Source organism: Strigops habroptila, chromosome Z (genome assembly GCF_004027225.2).
Source record: "Strigops habroptila isolate Jane chromosome Z, bStrHab1.2.pri, whole genome shotgun sequence".
NCBI classification, from domain to species: domain Eukaryota; kingdom Metazoa; phylum Chordata; class Aves; order Psittaciformes; family Psittacidae; genus Strigops; species Strigops habroptila.
In genome coordinates this window covers 48,380,409-48,399,184 of record NC_044302.2, presented here as the reverse complement: position 1 = coordinate 48,399,184, position 18,776 = coordinate 48,380,409, and the positions used below count along the sequence as shown (strand labels likewise).

At 38.7% G+C, this 18,776-nt stretch overlaps 1 protein-coding gene across 1 annotated transcript in view; it reads left to right on the top strand.

Annotated features, from left to right (window-relative positions):
- Positions 1-18,776, top strand: part of GRIN3A (glutamate ionotropic receptor NMDA type subunit 3A) — a 74,674-nt gene that overhangs the window by 29,464 nt on the left and 26,434 nt on the right. The window contains exons 2-3 of the mRNA XM_030470444.2: positions 5,313-5,917; positions 11,431-12,478. Of these exons, the coding sequence (XP_030326304.1) occupies positions 5,313-5,917; positions 11,431-12,478 (1,653 nt within the window). The remainder of the gene's footprint in view (positions 1-5,312; positions 5,918-11,430; positions 12,479-18,776) is intronic.

The window sequence follows — 18,776 nt, the reverse complement described above, 5'->3', positions numbered from 1 at the left end:
GCAAGAAAAAAGCAATAGGTGTGCCTGTAGCCTTTAGAGAACTGAGGTTTAGGCCTAAATTTTGTAATTTCAACCTTGGAAGAAAGATCTTCCTAGTTTTTGAAGATGCAGCATTAGCTTGCTCACAGCTGCCATTTAGCTCTGATTGTAAAGCTGTGAGTGCCCACAGTTGCACTGTAAGCCAGAAGGCTTTTTTTTTTTTTTTTTTTTCCTTCAGTGGAGCTTCGTCTGATGAAATTATATGGCCTGTTTTCTCTTTTGTGTTTCTTATCATAAATATATATTTAAGCACTGCCTTTGCCTCTGAAACTCAGAAAGGAATAATATTTTCTGGGTATTATTTACTTTTACACAGTTAGCAAAAGAATATTCACATACATGCTTTTAATTCTGCTAATGAAGCTATCATAATGTCAAATAAAATGTCACAATGACAACATCTAATTAGCATTACAAATTTGGTTGAGGAGATAAATGGCCAGATCCTTCAGGGTGTAGGTCAGTCCAGCCCCAGGCATTCATGCTCACAAGATTTACAAGGGCTAAGGATGGGACTACAGACTGCTGAAATGGAGGCTTGAAAAATATTGCATTAATGAAATGCAAATCATGTTCCAGTTGTTAAATTAGCCTACTATTTCAGGTGTCTCAGGCAATGAAACTGTAAAGCTGCTCTGGATGGGATACAAAAAGCAAGTAAGTCATTTCAGTCTCTGCTGATGTACAGGAGTGAAACACATCAGACCATATAAACCTTAATATTCCATGAATGGCTTGGTCCAAGGCCCACTGAAAGTCAGTGGAAAGACTGTTGATATCTGATCCGAAGGCGGTTAGTCAGAAATTATGGATTCTAGGGCTGTTCTTCACCCAGTAAACACTGAAGTCAGTTGATCATGGCTGGTTTATAAAACAGGAGATAATGACGTGCAACAAAAAATTAAACTCTCATAGACACACAAAATGTTCTTGCTAGTAACACTATGTAAATGCAAACACATTATGAAAAATAGATCACAGTTAACATTCAGATTGCATTTAATTGTTTGTGTAGTTTGAATTTGAATTATGCAAGTCATACCATCTTTAATAACAGCTTAAAGTCAAATTTAAACAAAGCAATTGACTTTCCATATAAATTGACACTTTCACTGAAATACTCAAACTTTACTAATTTCCAAAGGAGTTCGCCTAAAAACTTCAATAAGGATGGATGGGCACAGTTCAATACACTGATAGTATCTCATAAATCTTCTGTTTCATGAGAAGTACAAAGTTATACTCATCTAAGCTACCATTTGTTGTCAAAAGCCATTGCTATGAAATTACATTGTCTCAGTGATTACTACGGAATGGCAAAACAAACAATTTTCAGAAGTTCCCCATTAAAAAGCAGCAATTGTTTATTTTAAAGAAAGAGAAATCAATAAAAGTATGTAAAAGCATTAAGAACATTGTAGTATCAAAAGCTGTATACTGACATGTGATTCTGTGTAATTTTTTTCAGAGCCTATATGTTCAACTGCATCCTACAAATGACAAATACACTTCTCAAAATAAAATTAAAAAGGTATTGAATCCAGATGTCTCCAAACATCTACACATCCTTTCCTCAAAGGATCTTTTTTGCATATAAAAGCAGTGTAGTCAAACAGCCACTCTCAAGATGAGACCAGAGAGACTTCTTCTCAGTAGAGATGTAACCTGGCCCATCAATCATCCCCTTCCCTGAGTTCCAGTACAAAACAAACGTTAATTGCTGTTCCTCCCCAGCGTCTACAGGGGGTGTTTGCATGGTGGGCTGAGAATGAGCTGAAAGTTAAGCAGAAGACAAATACCTAGTGGCTGAATTTTATGTATATTATTGTATCAGAAAAATTCTGGAGGCAGGTTTGGAGTCTAAATACACTTAATAAAGAAGAGAGACTGTTTGCTAGTTTTTCAGGGCTGAATGTTTATCTTTCAAACACATTAACAGGCAATTTAGCAGCTAATAAGTCACAGTGGTGGTAAGTGCTCTCGTAGATGCTCCTGTGGGCTTTTGAAAGTGACAGCTGAAGCATAGATGATTTCACACCAAGAACCACTTTTAAGGCAGGCTCAGTCTAAGCCAGGTTATCCCAAATCCATTTCTATTCAGTGAGGAGCAGTATCTCAACGCAAGAAAAGTCTATTGGGCCACATTGACACTTCCAGGTGTGTTGCGCATAAGACAGGAGCTAGAGCTCCTGGGGACTAGCCTGTAGCTGCAGTGCTCTAGGAGAGTCCAGCCCTGCACCTGAGAATAACAAGTCAGATGGAAACTGCTTTCACTTGTACTGATGAGTAAAGTTATGTCCAGTTTTCTGGCCCTGAGGCTGAGTTTCACTTTCTCTGGAATATGTGTTCTTGGTGCTGTGTTTGCTCTGGGGCCAGTATAATGCCCAGGGACCCTAAAGCATAATATTTACCTTTTGTGTATCTTTATCAGTTCAGAGTGTTTTAATACAGGGAGAACTGTGCAGTAGACAAGCAGTCTTGCATGTGTAAACTGTGCATATGCACTGGGTTTAGCATCAGGACATACAGGTTTTCAAAGATCTAAACCTGGGAGGTAAAATAGAGAGCCAGTTCTCATGCAGTCTTATTCATACTGCCTACTGAGAGTGAGCCCTTAAATGTGCTGAGACCCAAACTGCTAGCGCACAGTATGCGCAAGCTGATTGGCATGTGCCAAAACCAAACCAGAGACAAACTAAGCAGTACAGGTGCTTAAGTTTGTTTCCAGGGGCTGTTTTATTCAACAGTACAGCTGTTACTGCTAACTTCTGTCACTCATCAGTACATGGTGGTTTTTCTGCGTCCCATAGATTTTTTTTATACCTGCGCGTATACCGTAATAGCTATAGAACTATGCTCGGGATGTTTTGCCTCGGCATATAATGAAGACAATTGCTCTTCCTCATACAGATATGGTCAGGTTGCATGCTATCATTTATATATGCAAAATATTCTATGCATAGTAAATAACTAATTTCGTCTCTAACTTTCAAATTAACTAAGCCAGTATGCATGCAAAGATTTGCTGATTGGAGGCAGACCATCGTTTGAAGTGTTCGTACTTTTACTTGATCTTGGACAGAGAGGACACTAAGAAGATCCTTTCTGCTCCCATTTATTTACAGTGAGACAAACTAGTGTTAATTTACCTGATCATCGCATAACCTCAGAAAAAACCTCTTGTGATTCAGTTTGCAGGGTAATTTATTCAAATCAGCTTCCCAAACCAAGATACTACGCACATTGCTTTATTTTTTTCTGAACTAATAATACATTTTAATTAGCAGGCAATGTTTTCCAGCATAGAACTCACAGATCCTGCACAGGGTAGCTTCTTGTGTGTTCAGTAACTTCTCCTTTACCAAAGAGTCAATCCTTTTGTGTCTTATTGGCAGTACATGACGTGCATTGATCTAAATAGACAGATCTATTTAGTTTATTCATGTATCTGTGTAAAAAAAGGCCACAAGTACCACACCCAAAATAATAAATAGAGCTGAGAGCATCTTCAGTTACAGTACTATCTTTATCAGACTCCAAATTTAAATAATCTGCTCTGGAAAACAGATGATGAGTTCATGTAAGTACAAATTAACACAATGAAAGCTTGCTGCTTGCAAATGGTGTTTAGCTCTTCAGGGTTTTTTTTCTCTTTCAACCCATCCATATATATTGGAGACCCCATGTATATTGGAGGGTTTTATTTTAGTAAAACTGGTATAAATAGATCAATTATCATATTATTCCAAATTCAGAATGACATTTCTAAGATTCATACAAAGTGGAGCCTATAATGAACGGTAAAATACCATTAAAATCAAAACGATATTATTTTATACCAACTTTAATCACAGTAAAGGTTTGATCCCTCATATATAATACAAGTTAACTACTGAAAATGTAAAAAAATGAAGAACCTTAATTGTTTAGTAACTTAGTTGATAGTTAAAAACCAGATACCTGTGTAGGATAAGATAAAATTTGAGGTGGCATGAATACAGACAAAAGTTGACATAAAGTCACAACGAAGATCTCAGAAACCAAATGATATGCTGAAACAGGAATCGTAAGTCACAATTTTTGAATAGTCTCATGGTTGGAATCAAATGCCAGTATAAAGTAAAATAATTCTTTTAGCAAAGCTGCACCAAAGACTCAAGTTCTCAGCTGAAACCAAGAGCTGTAACAGTATATAAGGTGCTAGTTGAAAGCCTGTTAGAAACGTTTTGGTAGAACAGAGAATTATTTATAGCAAAATGCCAGAAATTGCTTAGATTCTTTTATTTTTTTCTTCCTTGGTAAATCTGTAGACTTTAAATTTAACTTTATTTTTGGGACCACAGAAGAGGGAGGAATAAGAGTAAGGGAAAATAATAAATAATAAGAAGAAAGGAAGAAATATTTACCTTAGGAGAACAGCTAAATTATACTCGCATCCTTCCTCCTTTTCTAGAAAAGAAAAAGCCAAGGACAGTGGTGCTGGGAAAAGTAATGGGTTAAGTTCTGTTATATCATTGATGACATGGAAACGCTATGGAATGTTTATTTATTGATATTTGCCAACTCAGAAATCACAGTCTGCGTATCTTAGCCTCTTGTGCATTTAGTAACTTGTTCTTTACCAAAGAATCAATCTCATTGTGTTTTATTGGCAGTACATGGTGTGCATTGATTGTAGACTGTCATCTGTTTAATTGGGTTACTCATGTGTTAAACCTAATTGTGTCTGTGGAAAAAAAGCCCCCAATCAACAAAAAGAGCAAACAAATCCAAAAAACCTAAAACAAAACAAACAAAAAAAACCCCCAAACAAAACAAACAAACAAAAAAAAATCAACACCACAACAGGTGAGGGCTCTTTTTTATTTTTCTCATTGTTTAACAAAGAACTTGTCAGCATCTATTAAATTTGAACATTAACACCATAAGGAACCGTAAGGGCGTACCTTTTCATATCCGGGTTAGGAGAGCAGGAAAATCTTTGCTTGAGAATGCCAAGAAATTCAAAGATACTGATGATTTGAAAGAAATGCAGATTCTTGGAAACAGACTCTTTAGTGACTACTGCAGTTGACTCAGACTGTAGACAAGGAAGCCCATGAATCACAGTCTATTTAAGCCGGGTGGGTATAAGTTTCCCTGTCTCTCACACAGGTGTCTTGGTTGACAGTTAATTGCTTCGAGCTAAGTGAGTGAATAAAAATTAAGCAAATTCAGTGACTTTGGGTCCAGCATATTTCTGATCAGTTGTCTTTCATATTTTTAAATTACAGAATCCCCTTCACCTGCAAATGAGTTTAGAAAACTCACCAAGTTCTGATGCTGATGTCACTTTCTCAATCCTTGCAATGAACAACTGGTATAATTTCAGCTTGATGCTATGCCAGGAAGAGTGGAACATCACAGATTTTCTCTTCCTCACGCAACAGAGCTCCAGGTTCCACCTGGGATCCATTATAAACATCACAGCAAACCTCACTTCAACCAGCGACCTTCTGAACTACTTACAGTTTTACCTGGAGAGCGTCAAAGACACAACGTCTACCATGGTGATGTTTGGATGTGACATGGAAAAAACACGGAGGATTTTTGAAATAACTACCCAGTTTGGTGTGATGCCTCCAGAACTTCACTGGATTATTGGGGATTCACAGAACGTGGAAGAACTCAGGACAGAAGGTTTGCCGCTTGGTCTCATCGCTCACGGCAAGACAACACAGTCAGTGTTTGAGCATTACGTACAGGATGCAATGGAGCTGGTAGCAAGAGCTGTAGCGGCAGCTACCATGATTCAGCCTGAACTGGCTCTTATTCCAAGTACAATGAATTGCATGGACACAGATGAAAGGAATATCACTTCAGGACAGTATTTGTCAAAGTAAGTTTTTCCTTTTTTTCTTTTCTTGTAGCTAATACTTATGGTATAAAAGAAAAACAATTTTTCTGCTCCTCCCCAGCATTTTCAGTGGCTTAGCTATTACACTGTTAGCCCTCCCTCACACACATTTATTTCAATATTTACTCCTGCTTCATGACTTCTGGGCAAATAATGAAACAAACTTGACTACAGAAGGAAATTAAGCCAGTTGTAGAAGACGACACTATTCTACGAAGTAGAGATCACATTGTAAACATAGGCTGGATTACAGAACCTGGAAGTATCTTGTATTTATGTTTATACATATAAGAGGAAAAAGTCAGGGCTGGTGTCAATTCTCTGAGGTTTCGAGATACCTGAGAGAATAAAAAACACAGTAAGAATATTTGTGCTACCAAAGCAAGCAGAGAATATGAATGCAGATGTGTAGCCCATGCTAGTATCCTGCCATGGAAAAGAAACAAAAAAGATGCACCCTGACCACCTCAGGGTCCACTGTTCTGGTGAGAGCACTCAGAGCTGCAAAGGGCTCTCTCTGCTGCTTGGTATGGGAGGCTCCTCTTTCAGCTTCTGCTACAACTATTCTCGTAGACCACTGCATGTCACTACACTGAAGTTAGTCCCAAAATTGCTTGGGGATTCACATCTAGAAATATTCTGCGGTTTAACATGAGAGGGAAAATTGCATGGTTCTTTTTAAAACAAACAAAAAGGTCTTTGCCAGGTGTGCAAATTCATCATCTAGTTTACATCCAGTGACTGTTGCATGTTTTCCTTCCTTTACACCTGACTTTCAGCCTACAGGTTTTGCTGGATGGAGTTCGGATAAAAGTTCTTGAAGATCTTTCTGTGTCTGCAACATTTTTTAAAATTATATCTGGGATGTGTCTTCACAATAATGTGGTAACAGCACTGCTCAAAACACAACCTTTTGAGGCCCTAACAGTTCCTTAGTCAGCATTCATCCATAATTTAGGGGTCAAAAACTCTCAAAGAGTTTCCAAAGAGTGAAACAAGACTTGGCAATAAATACTGCACTGGCTTGCAATATCACTGACTTGTGATATTAATTTTGTCGCATTATTCAGGGTATTTTAACTAGATCATACCTAAGTTCCTGAAAAGTCAAACTCAGCAAGAGGCTTCTTATTGTAACAAATTCTGAGGGCAGTAGTTTTATGAACAGAAATTTTGAGGATTAAGGAAAGGATAAGTTAAAAGGAAAGCAAAATTAAAGCTCTTGAAGGTATTCCTGCAAAATATTTCATCATTGTGTTCTACAGAAAACTATAAGCTCTCTCATGAAAAGTGACTGCTGTAACTTTAGTTGTATTTTGGGAGACAATATACAGTTTCACATCTATGAAATTTCTTGTCCCATCATCTCAGTAAAGGTATTGTGGAAAAGAAAAAAGGATCATACGCCTAGCCTTTCTTTCCCTAGGCACCTGCTTGTGGACCCTATTAAAGACAAAATAACAAGTTAAATAAACCTCTGTCCTAAATCACTGCAGCTGTTTTTATAGTGCATGAGTGAGACAGATACCTGGTGGCCTGTACTGATCTTAGCAGCGTAACTATTCACTGTGAGTGGTACCAGTAATTTCTCAGGTGTGATGCACCAATGAGTGACTTAACTGTGACCAACCTTGTCCATTGCACAAGTGCTTTAAGGCAAGTGGTGTGCCTCCAAAGATGAAACTTTTATCTGGTGCTTAACTGAATGTTTACTAATGTGGGCATTTTTCTGCCTGAGTGAACCCATCTGTCTTGATACGTAGCCTTGGAGATGCAGTGTGCAGGGATGGTGAAAACACAGTGGCACAGACCTTCACTTACTGCAGGGTGTAGTTAAGCTGGCACAGCTGACACCTGAGCTTTCATTGCTAACACTGCACTCATACATTGGCTGTGCAGACATTTAAATGCCACCCAGGAGCAGAATAATGATTGTGAACAAGACCAAGATCTGCTCCATGGCAAAGCATGCTTTTATCTATATGGATATGGATATAGGTGTGCAAACCCCTGAAGGTTATGCTGTTGTAAGTCTCCATCTGTCATTCCTCTTACAATGAGATCTATTCCCTGGTCTGTTCCTGCCTGCTCATGGGAGGAACATCCTTGTTGATGGAACAAGGCATTAAAATTTCAGAGCCTCATCTTGTGTTATAGCTTTAATTAGTCTTACAGCTTTAGCTAATTTTACAGCTTCTTGAGTAATTTCAGCAGCTTGCTATTTGTTTGCCCATTCTAGTTCTTGCCTCCAGTAAAGTTTCCAAGAAAAATGTGGAATGGCCAAGCCATCAAGCTTGAAGGAAAAGGAAATAATTTCCTTAAATCATTCTTAAAGGTACTACAAAGAGATCGCTGCTTGAGTATGGTAGTACTGCTAAAGCTGTAATAAGCAGTTCTTATAACACAGCACATAAAAATCAAATAAAGCTGAAATGAGCAAATGGCAGACTTTGGACTCATTGGTCAGACTAAAGTGATGCTGGTAAAGCTTTGATACAGTTATCAGAGCCTATTGGTGTGATCATCAGCTCACACATATTGACATCACATCAAGGAAATTCTTTCGGCTGCCAGACTTGAGGGTCTAGCCCTTCGTGTTCTGAAATTTGTACACATCATATTTCCATACAAATCTGTCAGTAGCCCTACAGAACAGATACTGGTCAGATATTGGCAAAGTGTCTATGCAGTACTCAGCACTTGCAATTCCCAAAGATTTACACTGGAGATTGCTGGCTTAAATAATGTAGTCAGATACTCATACCTGTTTCCTAAAATTACTGAGTAAGAGAGTTTTTACGTGAAGTCCCTGGCACGAGTTTCACTAGCACTGCATACAGCATATGCAAATGATTACAGCCATCGTCAATCGTGTATGAAATAAAGTGTTGTTAAAATGTATCTCCCACATGATTCCCCTCATTTATTTTTATTCATGTCCTGAAACTACCAAAACTATAGAACATGCAAATCAGCTGCAAAAGTAAGCCACTAACTCTGTAAGGTAGCCAAGTCATACATTTAAATGCTACTAAATCTCTGATAAATATATCAAATAAATAAATCGCAAATAAATATTTTTTTGATATTCATCTGCTTTGTTATAAGAACTGCTTATTACAGCTTTAGCAGTACTACCATATTCCAGCAGCGGTCTCTTTGTAGTACCGTTAACACTTCTAACACAATTCAACCATAGGACAGGTACAGAGGGCTTCGTTCTCATGGGCACGCTTATTGCTACAGTGAAAGTCAGAGAACACAGTGCATAAATTCCACTGTTCTCATTCTACCTGCGGAAAATAAATCTAATATATTATTCCATAGCTTCATCTACTTCCAAAGCACCTGGTCTGCAGTATGCTGATATCCAAGCTGTGCTGTGGGAGCAACATGGGGACAAATTCGTCAGAACATTCCTAGCTTATTCTATCTGAGGACTTGTCTCCCTCAATTTGGGCATTTTGTGAATTGTTAATGCTATTTTCCACACTTTGTTTTTTTCCACACATTTCCTTCAAAATTTTACGTTCAGACCCATCTACAGTGGTTTTACTGTTACTGTCATAGTGATGGCTTCAGCATGTAAGCCTAGCAAGGCTTCTAAGGAAGAAGTTGCAGAATTTTTTACAAAGATTGAGGAGGAGATATAAAAACCAGGTAAGTTTATGAGCACAAAAACCTTTCTTTAGTGCTTAAGATTGCCTTCTCCTATAAACTTTGTCTTGATAGTGTTTACAGACGCAAACATGCAAGTAGACCATCAAATATGAAACACAGGGTAGGAGGAAAGGATTAGTCAAACAGTGGCAGACACCACTGATTAATCAAGTTATGGTATCATTTAGCTAACACTAGACTAAATGGTAAAGGATTTTAAACCATATGTATGTGTCTGTCCCGAACTCAGCCTACTCAAAACAGACTGCCTAGGAAAAAATTTGAAGCCATGTCAGAGAAGGCTGTCACACACACAATCACACTCAAAACTACCTTATTTAGTTTTGTAAATTTACCCTTTGCTGAGACAGAAACTGATAGGATCTTGAAACATACACAGTCCAGAGTTTTAACCACTGGAACTCCATCAAAAGTCATCAAAACAAAAGAGTAGAGACTACGCAGAAGTATGCATGCACACACACTTGCTGCAGATTTATCCTTTTCAAATCAATTTAAGGTTATTTTTTATCTGCTTTAACTATTAGTAAACAACACTACTTAATGTTTATGTCTTGCTTATTGAAGCTGGAATGACAGCTATAGTCTTTATACTTCTTTCAATACTTGCTTTCATCCAATTCCCAGAACTAATGTGAGGTGTTACATTCTACTGTGACAGCTAAATAGTTTGTCTTCTGAATGCCTCTTGCTGAAAGATGTGTGCCTGACTTACTTTACACCACGTTAGCGGCAATTCAACTAAGTTGTTTTTTATTGCATCACCATACTAAGACTTAAACGGTCCCTGCAAAATGCATAGCAGCTTTCTTATTAACAGAATACAGTTCAGATGGTCATGGTGTTTACGCTAAAATGGATTTTCTCCTTCCAGCTCAGCTCCCTGCTCCTTTATCCATGTCATTTTAGCCTCTTTGGTAATGACTTGACCAGAAGCTGAATTCCACGTAAGAAGAAGACAGCTACTAGCTAACACTGCCATCCAGTAGGAAATACATAACTTTATTGTGAATATCTGGAAAAGTAAAAGCCCAAAAATCTCAGTGCAAAATGTGCAGTGCAAAACAGGGACGCTTCATGAGAGCTACACTTTTAAGAACACTACTTTTGCACATGCTTTAAAAAAGTTTTTTTGGTTTTTTGGGTTTTTTTTGTTGTTGTTGTTTGTTTGTTTATTTGTTTGTTTTTGTTTTTTTTGTAAGAATTAATCCTGACTGTCCTAGGGCAGCCATCTTTCACTGAGTCCCTTTCTTCATTCTGAAGTGGCTAACAGTGATTTACCAATGCCAAATTTGCTTTTTCAAATCCAGATTGGTTCACTTCAGAGTGCTTGAAAGCTGTTGACAGCACTTCAGTATCCTCTCTTATGTAAGCTGTATCTTACTGAAATTACAGGATTTTTCTTGGAAGGACATTTTGTAGATAATTTCCACTCTTCCATTTTCATACGTATTTTTATCTAGGAAACTGACTACAGATCTGGTGAGTTCAGCTGCTTAGAACTAACCTATGTTTCATTCATTTGTGAAGCAAAGGTAAGTGAAAAAATTGGTGTTCTCTCACTGATTTTTCCTTGCAAGTAAAAAGAACATCTTTCCTGAAGAGTTTTCATTTGCATTAGATAATGTAGGAGAGTATATCCAAGTACTTCAGTCAGAAAGTAAGTGGTTCGTTCATGCCATAAGAAAGCTATTAATGATCCAGGTGTTCAACATGCCCTATCTATTCTCTTAAACATAAACTTATGGTGGCTTAAGTTAGCATGATGGCTTCAGTTGTCTGCTTCTTATTACTCTGCTTTCTCCCTCCAACAGGTTTTTAGCCAACACAACTTTTGACGGTCTCAGTGGCCACATTAAGGTGAAAGGCTCCTCCGTTGTCAGCTCTGAAAACAACTTCTTCATCTGGAATCTGCAGCATGACCCTCTTGGGAACCCAATGTGGACTCGTCTGGGAAGCTGGCAAGAAGGAAAGATAATAATGGACTATGGGATATGGCCAGAACAGGCCCAGAGACATAAAAATCACATGCAACACCCCACCCGGCTGCACCTCAGAGTGGTAACTCTCATTGAGCATCCATTTGTCTTTACAAGAGATGTAGATGATGAAGGTCTTTGCCCAGCGGGGCAGCTGTGCCTGGATCCTTTGACCAATGATTCAGCTGTGCTAGATAACCTGTTTGAAACCCTTCAAGGAGGGAATGACACTGTTCCTATTGAGGTGAAGAAGTGCTGCTATGGCTACTGCATTGACCTGCTGGAGAAGCTAGCTGAGGATATGAATTTTGATTTTGACTTGTACATTGTTGGTGATGGAAAATATGGAGCCTGGAAGAATGGCCACTGGACAGGGCTGGTGGGAGACCTTCTTGCTGGCACAGCTCACATGGCAGTGACATCATTTAGCATTAACACTGCCCGCAGCCAAGTCATTGATTTCACCAGCCCTTTCTTTTCTACCAGCTTGGGCATTTTGGTGAGGACCAAAGACACAGCAGCTCCTATTGGAGCATTTATGTGGCCACTTCACTGGACTATGTGGCTGGGGATATTTGCTGCTCTGCACATCACAGCTATATTCCTCACCTTATATGAGTGGAAAAGTCCTTTTGGGATGACCCCCAGGGGAAGGAATAGGAACAAAGTCTTCTCCTTCTCCTCTGCCCTGAATGTATGCTATGCAATCCTGTTTGGGAGAACAGCTGCCATCAAACCCCCCACGTGCTGGACTGGAAGGTTTTTAATGAATCTCTGGGCTATTTTCTGTCTGTTTTGTTTGTCCACATACACAGCCAACCTGGCTGCTGTCATGGTAGGAGAGAAGATCTATGAAGAGCTGTCTGGAATACATGACCCAAAGGTAAAGCATGTCTGTTGTTATTAACTCAGACTTTTCTTTTTCCCTGTCAGAATTCACTGCTGCATAATTTACATTTCTAATAAAATCAGAAAGCAATCTGTGTGTAAAACAGCAGTGGGACTACAATTAGTTACTACCTGATAGCATTACAGTAGGCAAATTCAGTGAGAGAGGATCTTTAAACATCCATAGAAGTGTAGGGGGTGGGTATCAAAGATTAAGGGTGAAGGGGAAGTTGAAAGATTTTGGTGTTGCCCAATGCAGAAAAGAGAAGTGGCTTCTACATGCAGATTAAGAGTTTGATTTCAGTTCCGAGTCCCTTTGGCTGTTGTTGTTTCCATCAGTTGGATGATTTGGGTCATCCTGAGATCTACTCAAACAAAATAAGCACACTGGATGAAGAGAAAACCATTGATGTTCTAGGTGGGATTTTGCAATAATTTCCCAGGCCATAATGGTGCTTACAAAGGCTTTACTGGCAAAATTACCCATGAATGCTAAATCAAATGGAGCAGAACTGAAATCTTTTGAAAAATCCTACCTTCTGCATCAAAACGGTAGAATTCATTTTACAAGTAGTCAGACATTTGATTTGCAGTGTTGTTTCTGCTGAGGAACTGTCATGGAAGGAAATGAATTATTTTGTATATAACCCATCTGCAAATGGCTCAGACTTCCTAGTACTTTTTGGTAAGTCAAGAAAAAATGTAGAAGCAGGACTGCCTCTACCCACTCTCCCCCGAACTCCCAAGAGGGAATGAAGGGATCTTCAGTTGCAATTCAAGTCTGGTCATTTGTAAGACTTTTCTGATTTTATTTGCTACTAAGTAATGATCATGAAAACATGTGTGCAGAAGGGTTTGTAGAGAGAAGGCAGGGGACACAAGAAGGCATCATCTTTACCTGAAAGTCACTGTAGGGGACAGGGTGGCAACAGCAAATTTCCTTTGTTTAGCACTTTCTCCAGTGAAGGTGTGGTTGTATTGTCCACAGTTTTATATTTATGACCTTGGTACAAAGCTTTGAAACCATTCATCATCAATTTGTCACAGGTGAACTGAATTGATACAACATTGTGCCACTGGAAAAAGTAATTTGAAGAACTTAAGAACTGAACATTTACTTTGCTTTCATAAATTGTGTACTTGAAGGTTACATATGTCCTTCCAGACAGGAAAGGCCAAGCTCTGTTACGGTAGTAAAACCTTGCATTCAGACTAATGACCATACAGTTTTGACTTTGTTAGTACAACTTCTGGCTTATTTCCTCCAACTTTATCTAGATTGTTGCTAACGAAAATATTTTAAACAAAGAACAATACTCTTTGTGGTTGGCTTGAGGCAATCTAAAATTGATTTATGGCTTAAAGGAAATTGATACTAATAATCTGCCCTTCTCCTCCCAGAAAAAAGTAGCATAAATGCTACATCAATAATTTCACCAATTTAAGGTGCAATTTAAGTCCAAAAATCATGTATTTCTTTTATTCAGAGCATTCTGAATAAGCACATGAGATCTTTCATCTGAATTTCCACAGCTCCAGGCATATCTGTTATAGTCTTTGTTAAGTGAGACATTACACTGGCTTGAAAATTAGGTTAGTCCTCTACTCTTTGCATCACCTAATTCGTCAAATCACATTGCATCAGATTACATCCTATTTTTCTGCATCATTATTGTGAACATACATGGAGTTCCTAAGACAGATATTGGAAAATTTCTGCAATTCCAAGAAAATCAAGCTATTCTAAAGCTGTACTGTAAAGCTTGGCTGTTGAGTTACAAAAATTGAGCAGAGAGTATTGAAGCATATGGGGTGCTGCAAACACAGGTCTTAGTCATGAACAAAAGCACTGATGGTGCACAGTTAATAACCTCAGTGATCCCTTTAAATCAGTTTAGGAAATGTTTGTGGCACAACAGTTGCAAAGGTATGTGCACCACTTTTTAGTTAGTTCCTTAAACCATTTTTTAGTGTGATTTAAAGATTTGGGTTTTTTTCCCCCAGATCTGCTTACCTCTTTTCTTTTCACTGGTGGAGACTCATTTCAAAAAGAAGGCAGCAGGATGCAGAAATAATCCCTTTAATGTTAATATACTTTTAAACATTCTCCTGCTGCTCTCAGGATACATATGCCTTTGTAATATGCTTTTGAAATATATTTAAAAAACAACGACCAAAATAGAGGAGCAATCTTCCAGGGCAATGTAAGACATATAATTTCTTCAGGCTGTCAGCCACAGACAGCAAATCCCATCTGAGATTGCAAACAGTCAGGAAGGTAGGCAAGTTGAGAAAAATTAAAAGGTTTTTTTCAAGATTAGAAACCTGGTATCTAAAGTCAGTATTGCCAGGAATATCTATGTTCTCTCTTCTGGTTAAAAAAAGCCAGGGTTAGATACTCTCTGAATAAATAGCATCTGACTTTCTACAAAAATTCATATTACAACAGTGATGTTTAATTGATCAAGCAGTACAGTGTTTTAGCTGTTACTCATTGCAGCTCAGCAAAGGGAGCATGATCCTCCCGTGTTGCTGAAGTCTCAAAGTACAACATTTTCATCAGAAAAATAGTGCAAACGAACAGGCTGCCTTTGGGGTGGTCTGACTGTTTGTCCTAGCCACCTGTAGTAGCCTGGAGACAGCTGGCTTTGTTCCTGACATCTCCTAAACCTGTTTATCACCCTGCTTATTGTATAGCTCCTCAGCTCCTTGGTGATGACATTATACTCAGCTATAGTTGAAAAAGCCATGACCCAGTTTTTATCCTTCACTGGGGCCAATGCACATTTCCACAGTGGCAAGATTAGGTTGCTGTAGGTATCTCCTTAAAACAGAGCTGGTGTTAGAGGAGCACATAGGGACACAAATGGGGCAAGTCTAGACAGCTGGCCACTGTCATATTTTTCCTGACTCACAGGAGGTGATGGCCTTACAGATCTACAGCAGCAAGCGGAGTGTGCAGCTTCACAGGGATGGCCCGAGCAGAAAAGGGGCACATTGATAAGCAAAGGACTCTGGTGCAAAAAAAAAGACAATGTTACCATTCTGCTTTAGAAGACTGGCTGTTTTTCTTTTTGCCAGTCTTTTGACAAATCCAGAAATCCAGATACTTTACGTTTCATTTTCCAATATAGTTTCCATAAAGTGGTAGTATATGCATGTGAGTACCCTAGATCTCAGTGGCACAGATAGGGAAAAGCAGAAATTATCTGTAAGTAAACGGGTATGTCAGTGCCTTCCTTTGCTCAGTAAGCCTGCAACTAAGATCCAGATCCAGTAAAACATTTCATGATCAAATCAAATAGTAGGGTCTTGTATGACAAGATCTCCCCAGGGAGAGGGTTTTTTTAGTAGCAAGGGGACTTGAAGCAGGGACTGTGCTTTCAGGCTTCTAATGCAAGAGCACATGTTGGAGATGCACCATAAAGTCAAGAGTATGTTGAGTAGTTCAGATTATCTGGGGCAAAATAACTGTGGAAGCCCAGACGAGAGAAGAAACATTTCAAACATGCCGACAAGAAAGCATACAACAGCAGAAGCTGAGGGGCTGGACAGATTTTCTGTAAGGTGGCCAGTGCCTGGTCTTTCTTTCTAAAAGTGTCATTCTTTCAACAATATAATGAGCTTTTCAGATGCTGTCCCACCATTGTCACTTTTTTGAGAGCTGTCAGCTTTTCTTTGCCTTGTTTAGGATACACTTGAGTAGCTGTGTCTATTAATTTACTGTGGTTATTTTTTTACTTCTCTGGATCACTTTACCTTCAAAACATCTTTTGATAATGGCAAAGCTTCTTTCCACACTGTATTTTGGCAAAAAATACCTAACTCATTGAGATTCATTTAACAAAAAGGGCTACACCCGTGAATCCCACCATCAGCAATTTCACTGTGTTGTCTCACCTAATTTTACATGTCTGCAGTGGAGACATTATGTATGATTTACTCAGTCTAATATGCTTTTATAGTTGTTTGGGAGAGGTAAGTACATTGGGCTGCTGTTGAAGACACTTAACTTCAGGACAAGATCACCTAAACCACCCACTGAAAGTGCCTACTTCTGTCCGTAATGCATGGTAGTGTAGTAGCATGGCCAGCGCTGATGTCTGACAAATACTGTAAATGCTCCAAGGAATACACTGCAGACATCTGCAATTATTCTGGCAAGCACCATCCCACAACAGCCTTGTTGCGCATTTCAACAGCCTTGGTGTGCTTCAGGATTAGTCCTTAGAAATCTCTGCTTCTCTTCTAATCCATTGTCTGAACAATGTTGCTCTTAAGTTGCTCTTAAAAGCTGTCCATGTTTTTATTACAGAAGTAAGCACTTTGAGTAATCCAGACAAGATATTTCTGAGATTTTGTTACTGAGGAATTCAGTATGTACAATCCACCTGATTTTTGTTTCTACATTTAAAATATAAAATGTGAGGGTGCAAGCTCTGATTTCTGATATATTAAAATCTCTGTTAATTTAGAGGCCTTATGGCCGTTATAGTATCCGTTAAAGACTGTATTAAAACAGTCCAGAAATATCAACGGCAAGTAGCTGCATATGAGCTTTAGCAATACCAAACCCTAGAAAAGGAAGAGTCCAGCCACATTATAGGCCTTTTTCATTACTAGACACATGATTCAAATACCCCTGCATTTAATGATATTTTCCATCAAGTTCGGCAAACTTTAAAGTGAGGCCATAACTGTTGTGTGTTTATTGATAAATTTTCTTCTTGAAAAAGGGAAGTCTTGTAAGAAGTACACTGAAGAAAAGGCTCTTAAAGACTGCTGTGGTCTTTCACTGCAGAAATATAAGAAATATAAGAAAAGGCTCTTAAAGACTGCTGTGGTCTTTCACTGCAGAAATGTAAGAAGTGCCACTTGCACTTCTGTGTATTAAATATATAATGAAATATCATGCATTTAAGTATGCATTAAAGGCATTAAATTGTATAGCAAAAAAAAAGTGACAAACTCAATAGAGTTAACAGAAATGTTGTTGCTCCCACGTGGTTTAGTATCTGTACAGGGCTGCAGGATTCTTTTCTTTTTACAGTTAAAAGAATTGGCTGCAAAATCTATAGAGCATGTATTTCTGTGCAGGAAGTCATTAGACATGGGAAGGTCATGACTCACAGCATTAGAGCCTGCTAATTAATAGATGGTGCTTTTCTGAGTATTAGTGAGTTGGTGGAGGATTTGAACTCAAGAGGACTTTAAGCATCACAGAGACCAAAGTGAAAAATAGTCAATGCATAAATTAAATACCAAATTCTAGTCAGAATATAGAACAAGCATTGCAGAGCAATCACATATAGGAATGACAGACACCTGCACGTAGTGGAGGAGGTATCTTGGCTTCTTTAGCTTCCCTGTGCAATTTATGGTGGTGAACACTTGGCTCGCTTAGCTTCCCCATCACCTCAGTAGAGCTTTCTTGTAAAGCTACATCTTTGGGGACTCAAAATCTCTCTAGTTGGGATTTTTATTAGTCTCATATCCAGTTTATCAGTCAATGCACTCAAGTGTTCTCCAAATGAAGTTTCCTTTCCCATCAAGACCTGCTTTTTTATGCCTTCTTGCCAACAGTTATCTTTGTTGTATCTTTGTATATTAGCCCTTACTGCTCCAGGTCTTCAGCTCAGAATGCCTTGTACTGTCTTGGCCACTCTTTAGCTCGCCATGCTAATTGTTTGATCCAAAGAATGTAAGGGTGCTGGTGGAAGGGAGGAAGTCCTGCTGTCTTCATTCCATGTGGTGCACGTCGTGAAGGTTATTCGTTCAGCACCAGAAGGAATTAATGTGTTTTAGCATTTTCCCAGGTGTACCCACATCAGTTTCTTACTCTCAAGCTTAGGTATACCTATATGTCATGTCATTTTAAAAAGACGGAAAGTGAGCTCACTACTAGAAATAGCAACTCCATCATAGGTGGAGCTCAGACCCTGGCAAGAAATAGTGCAAACAGAGAACTATGGGGAGAAGATGTTAATGAAGTAACTGGCAAAGAGGAGCAGAGAACAGTGAAGATGCATGAGGTTGATCTTATGGCCTGGTAGATGGAAGGTACAGCATCACATGGTTGACTTAGCAGCGTTGAGGATATTTATTATTGTTCACAAAAGTCACAGCCATTGTGATCTATAAACAGAGACCTGGATAGTAGCCTGGCTCACCTTTCTAGTGATAAAAGTCCTCAGTCAGCTCCTACACCTATCCCCTGGATTTCAGGGATGTCAAGGAGTCAAGTCCTCCAGAAAAAAAAAAAAGTCGTTTTCATTCAATACAATAGGATTTGA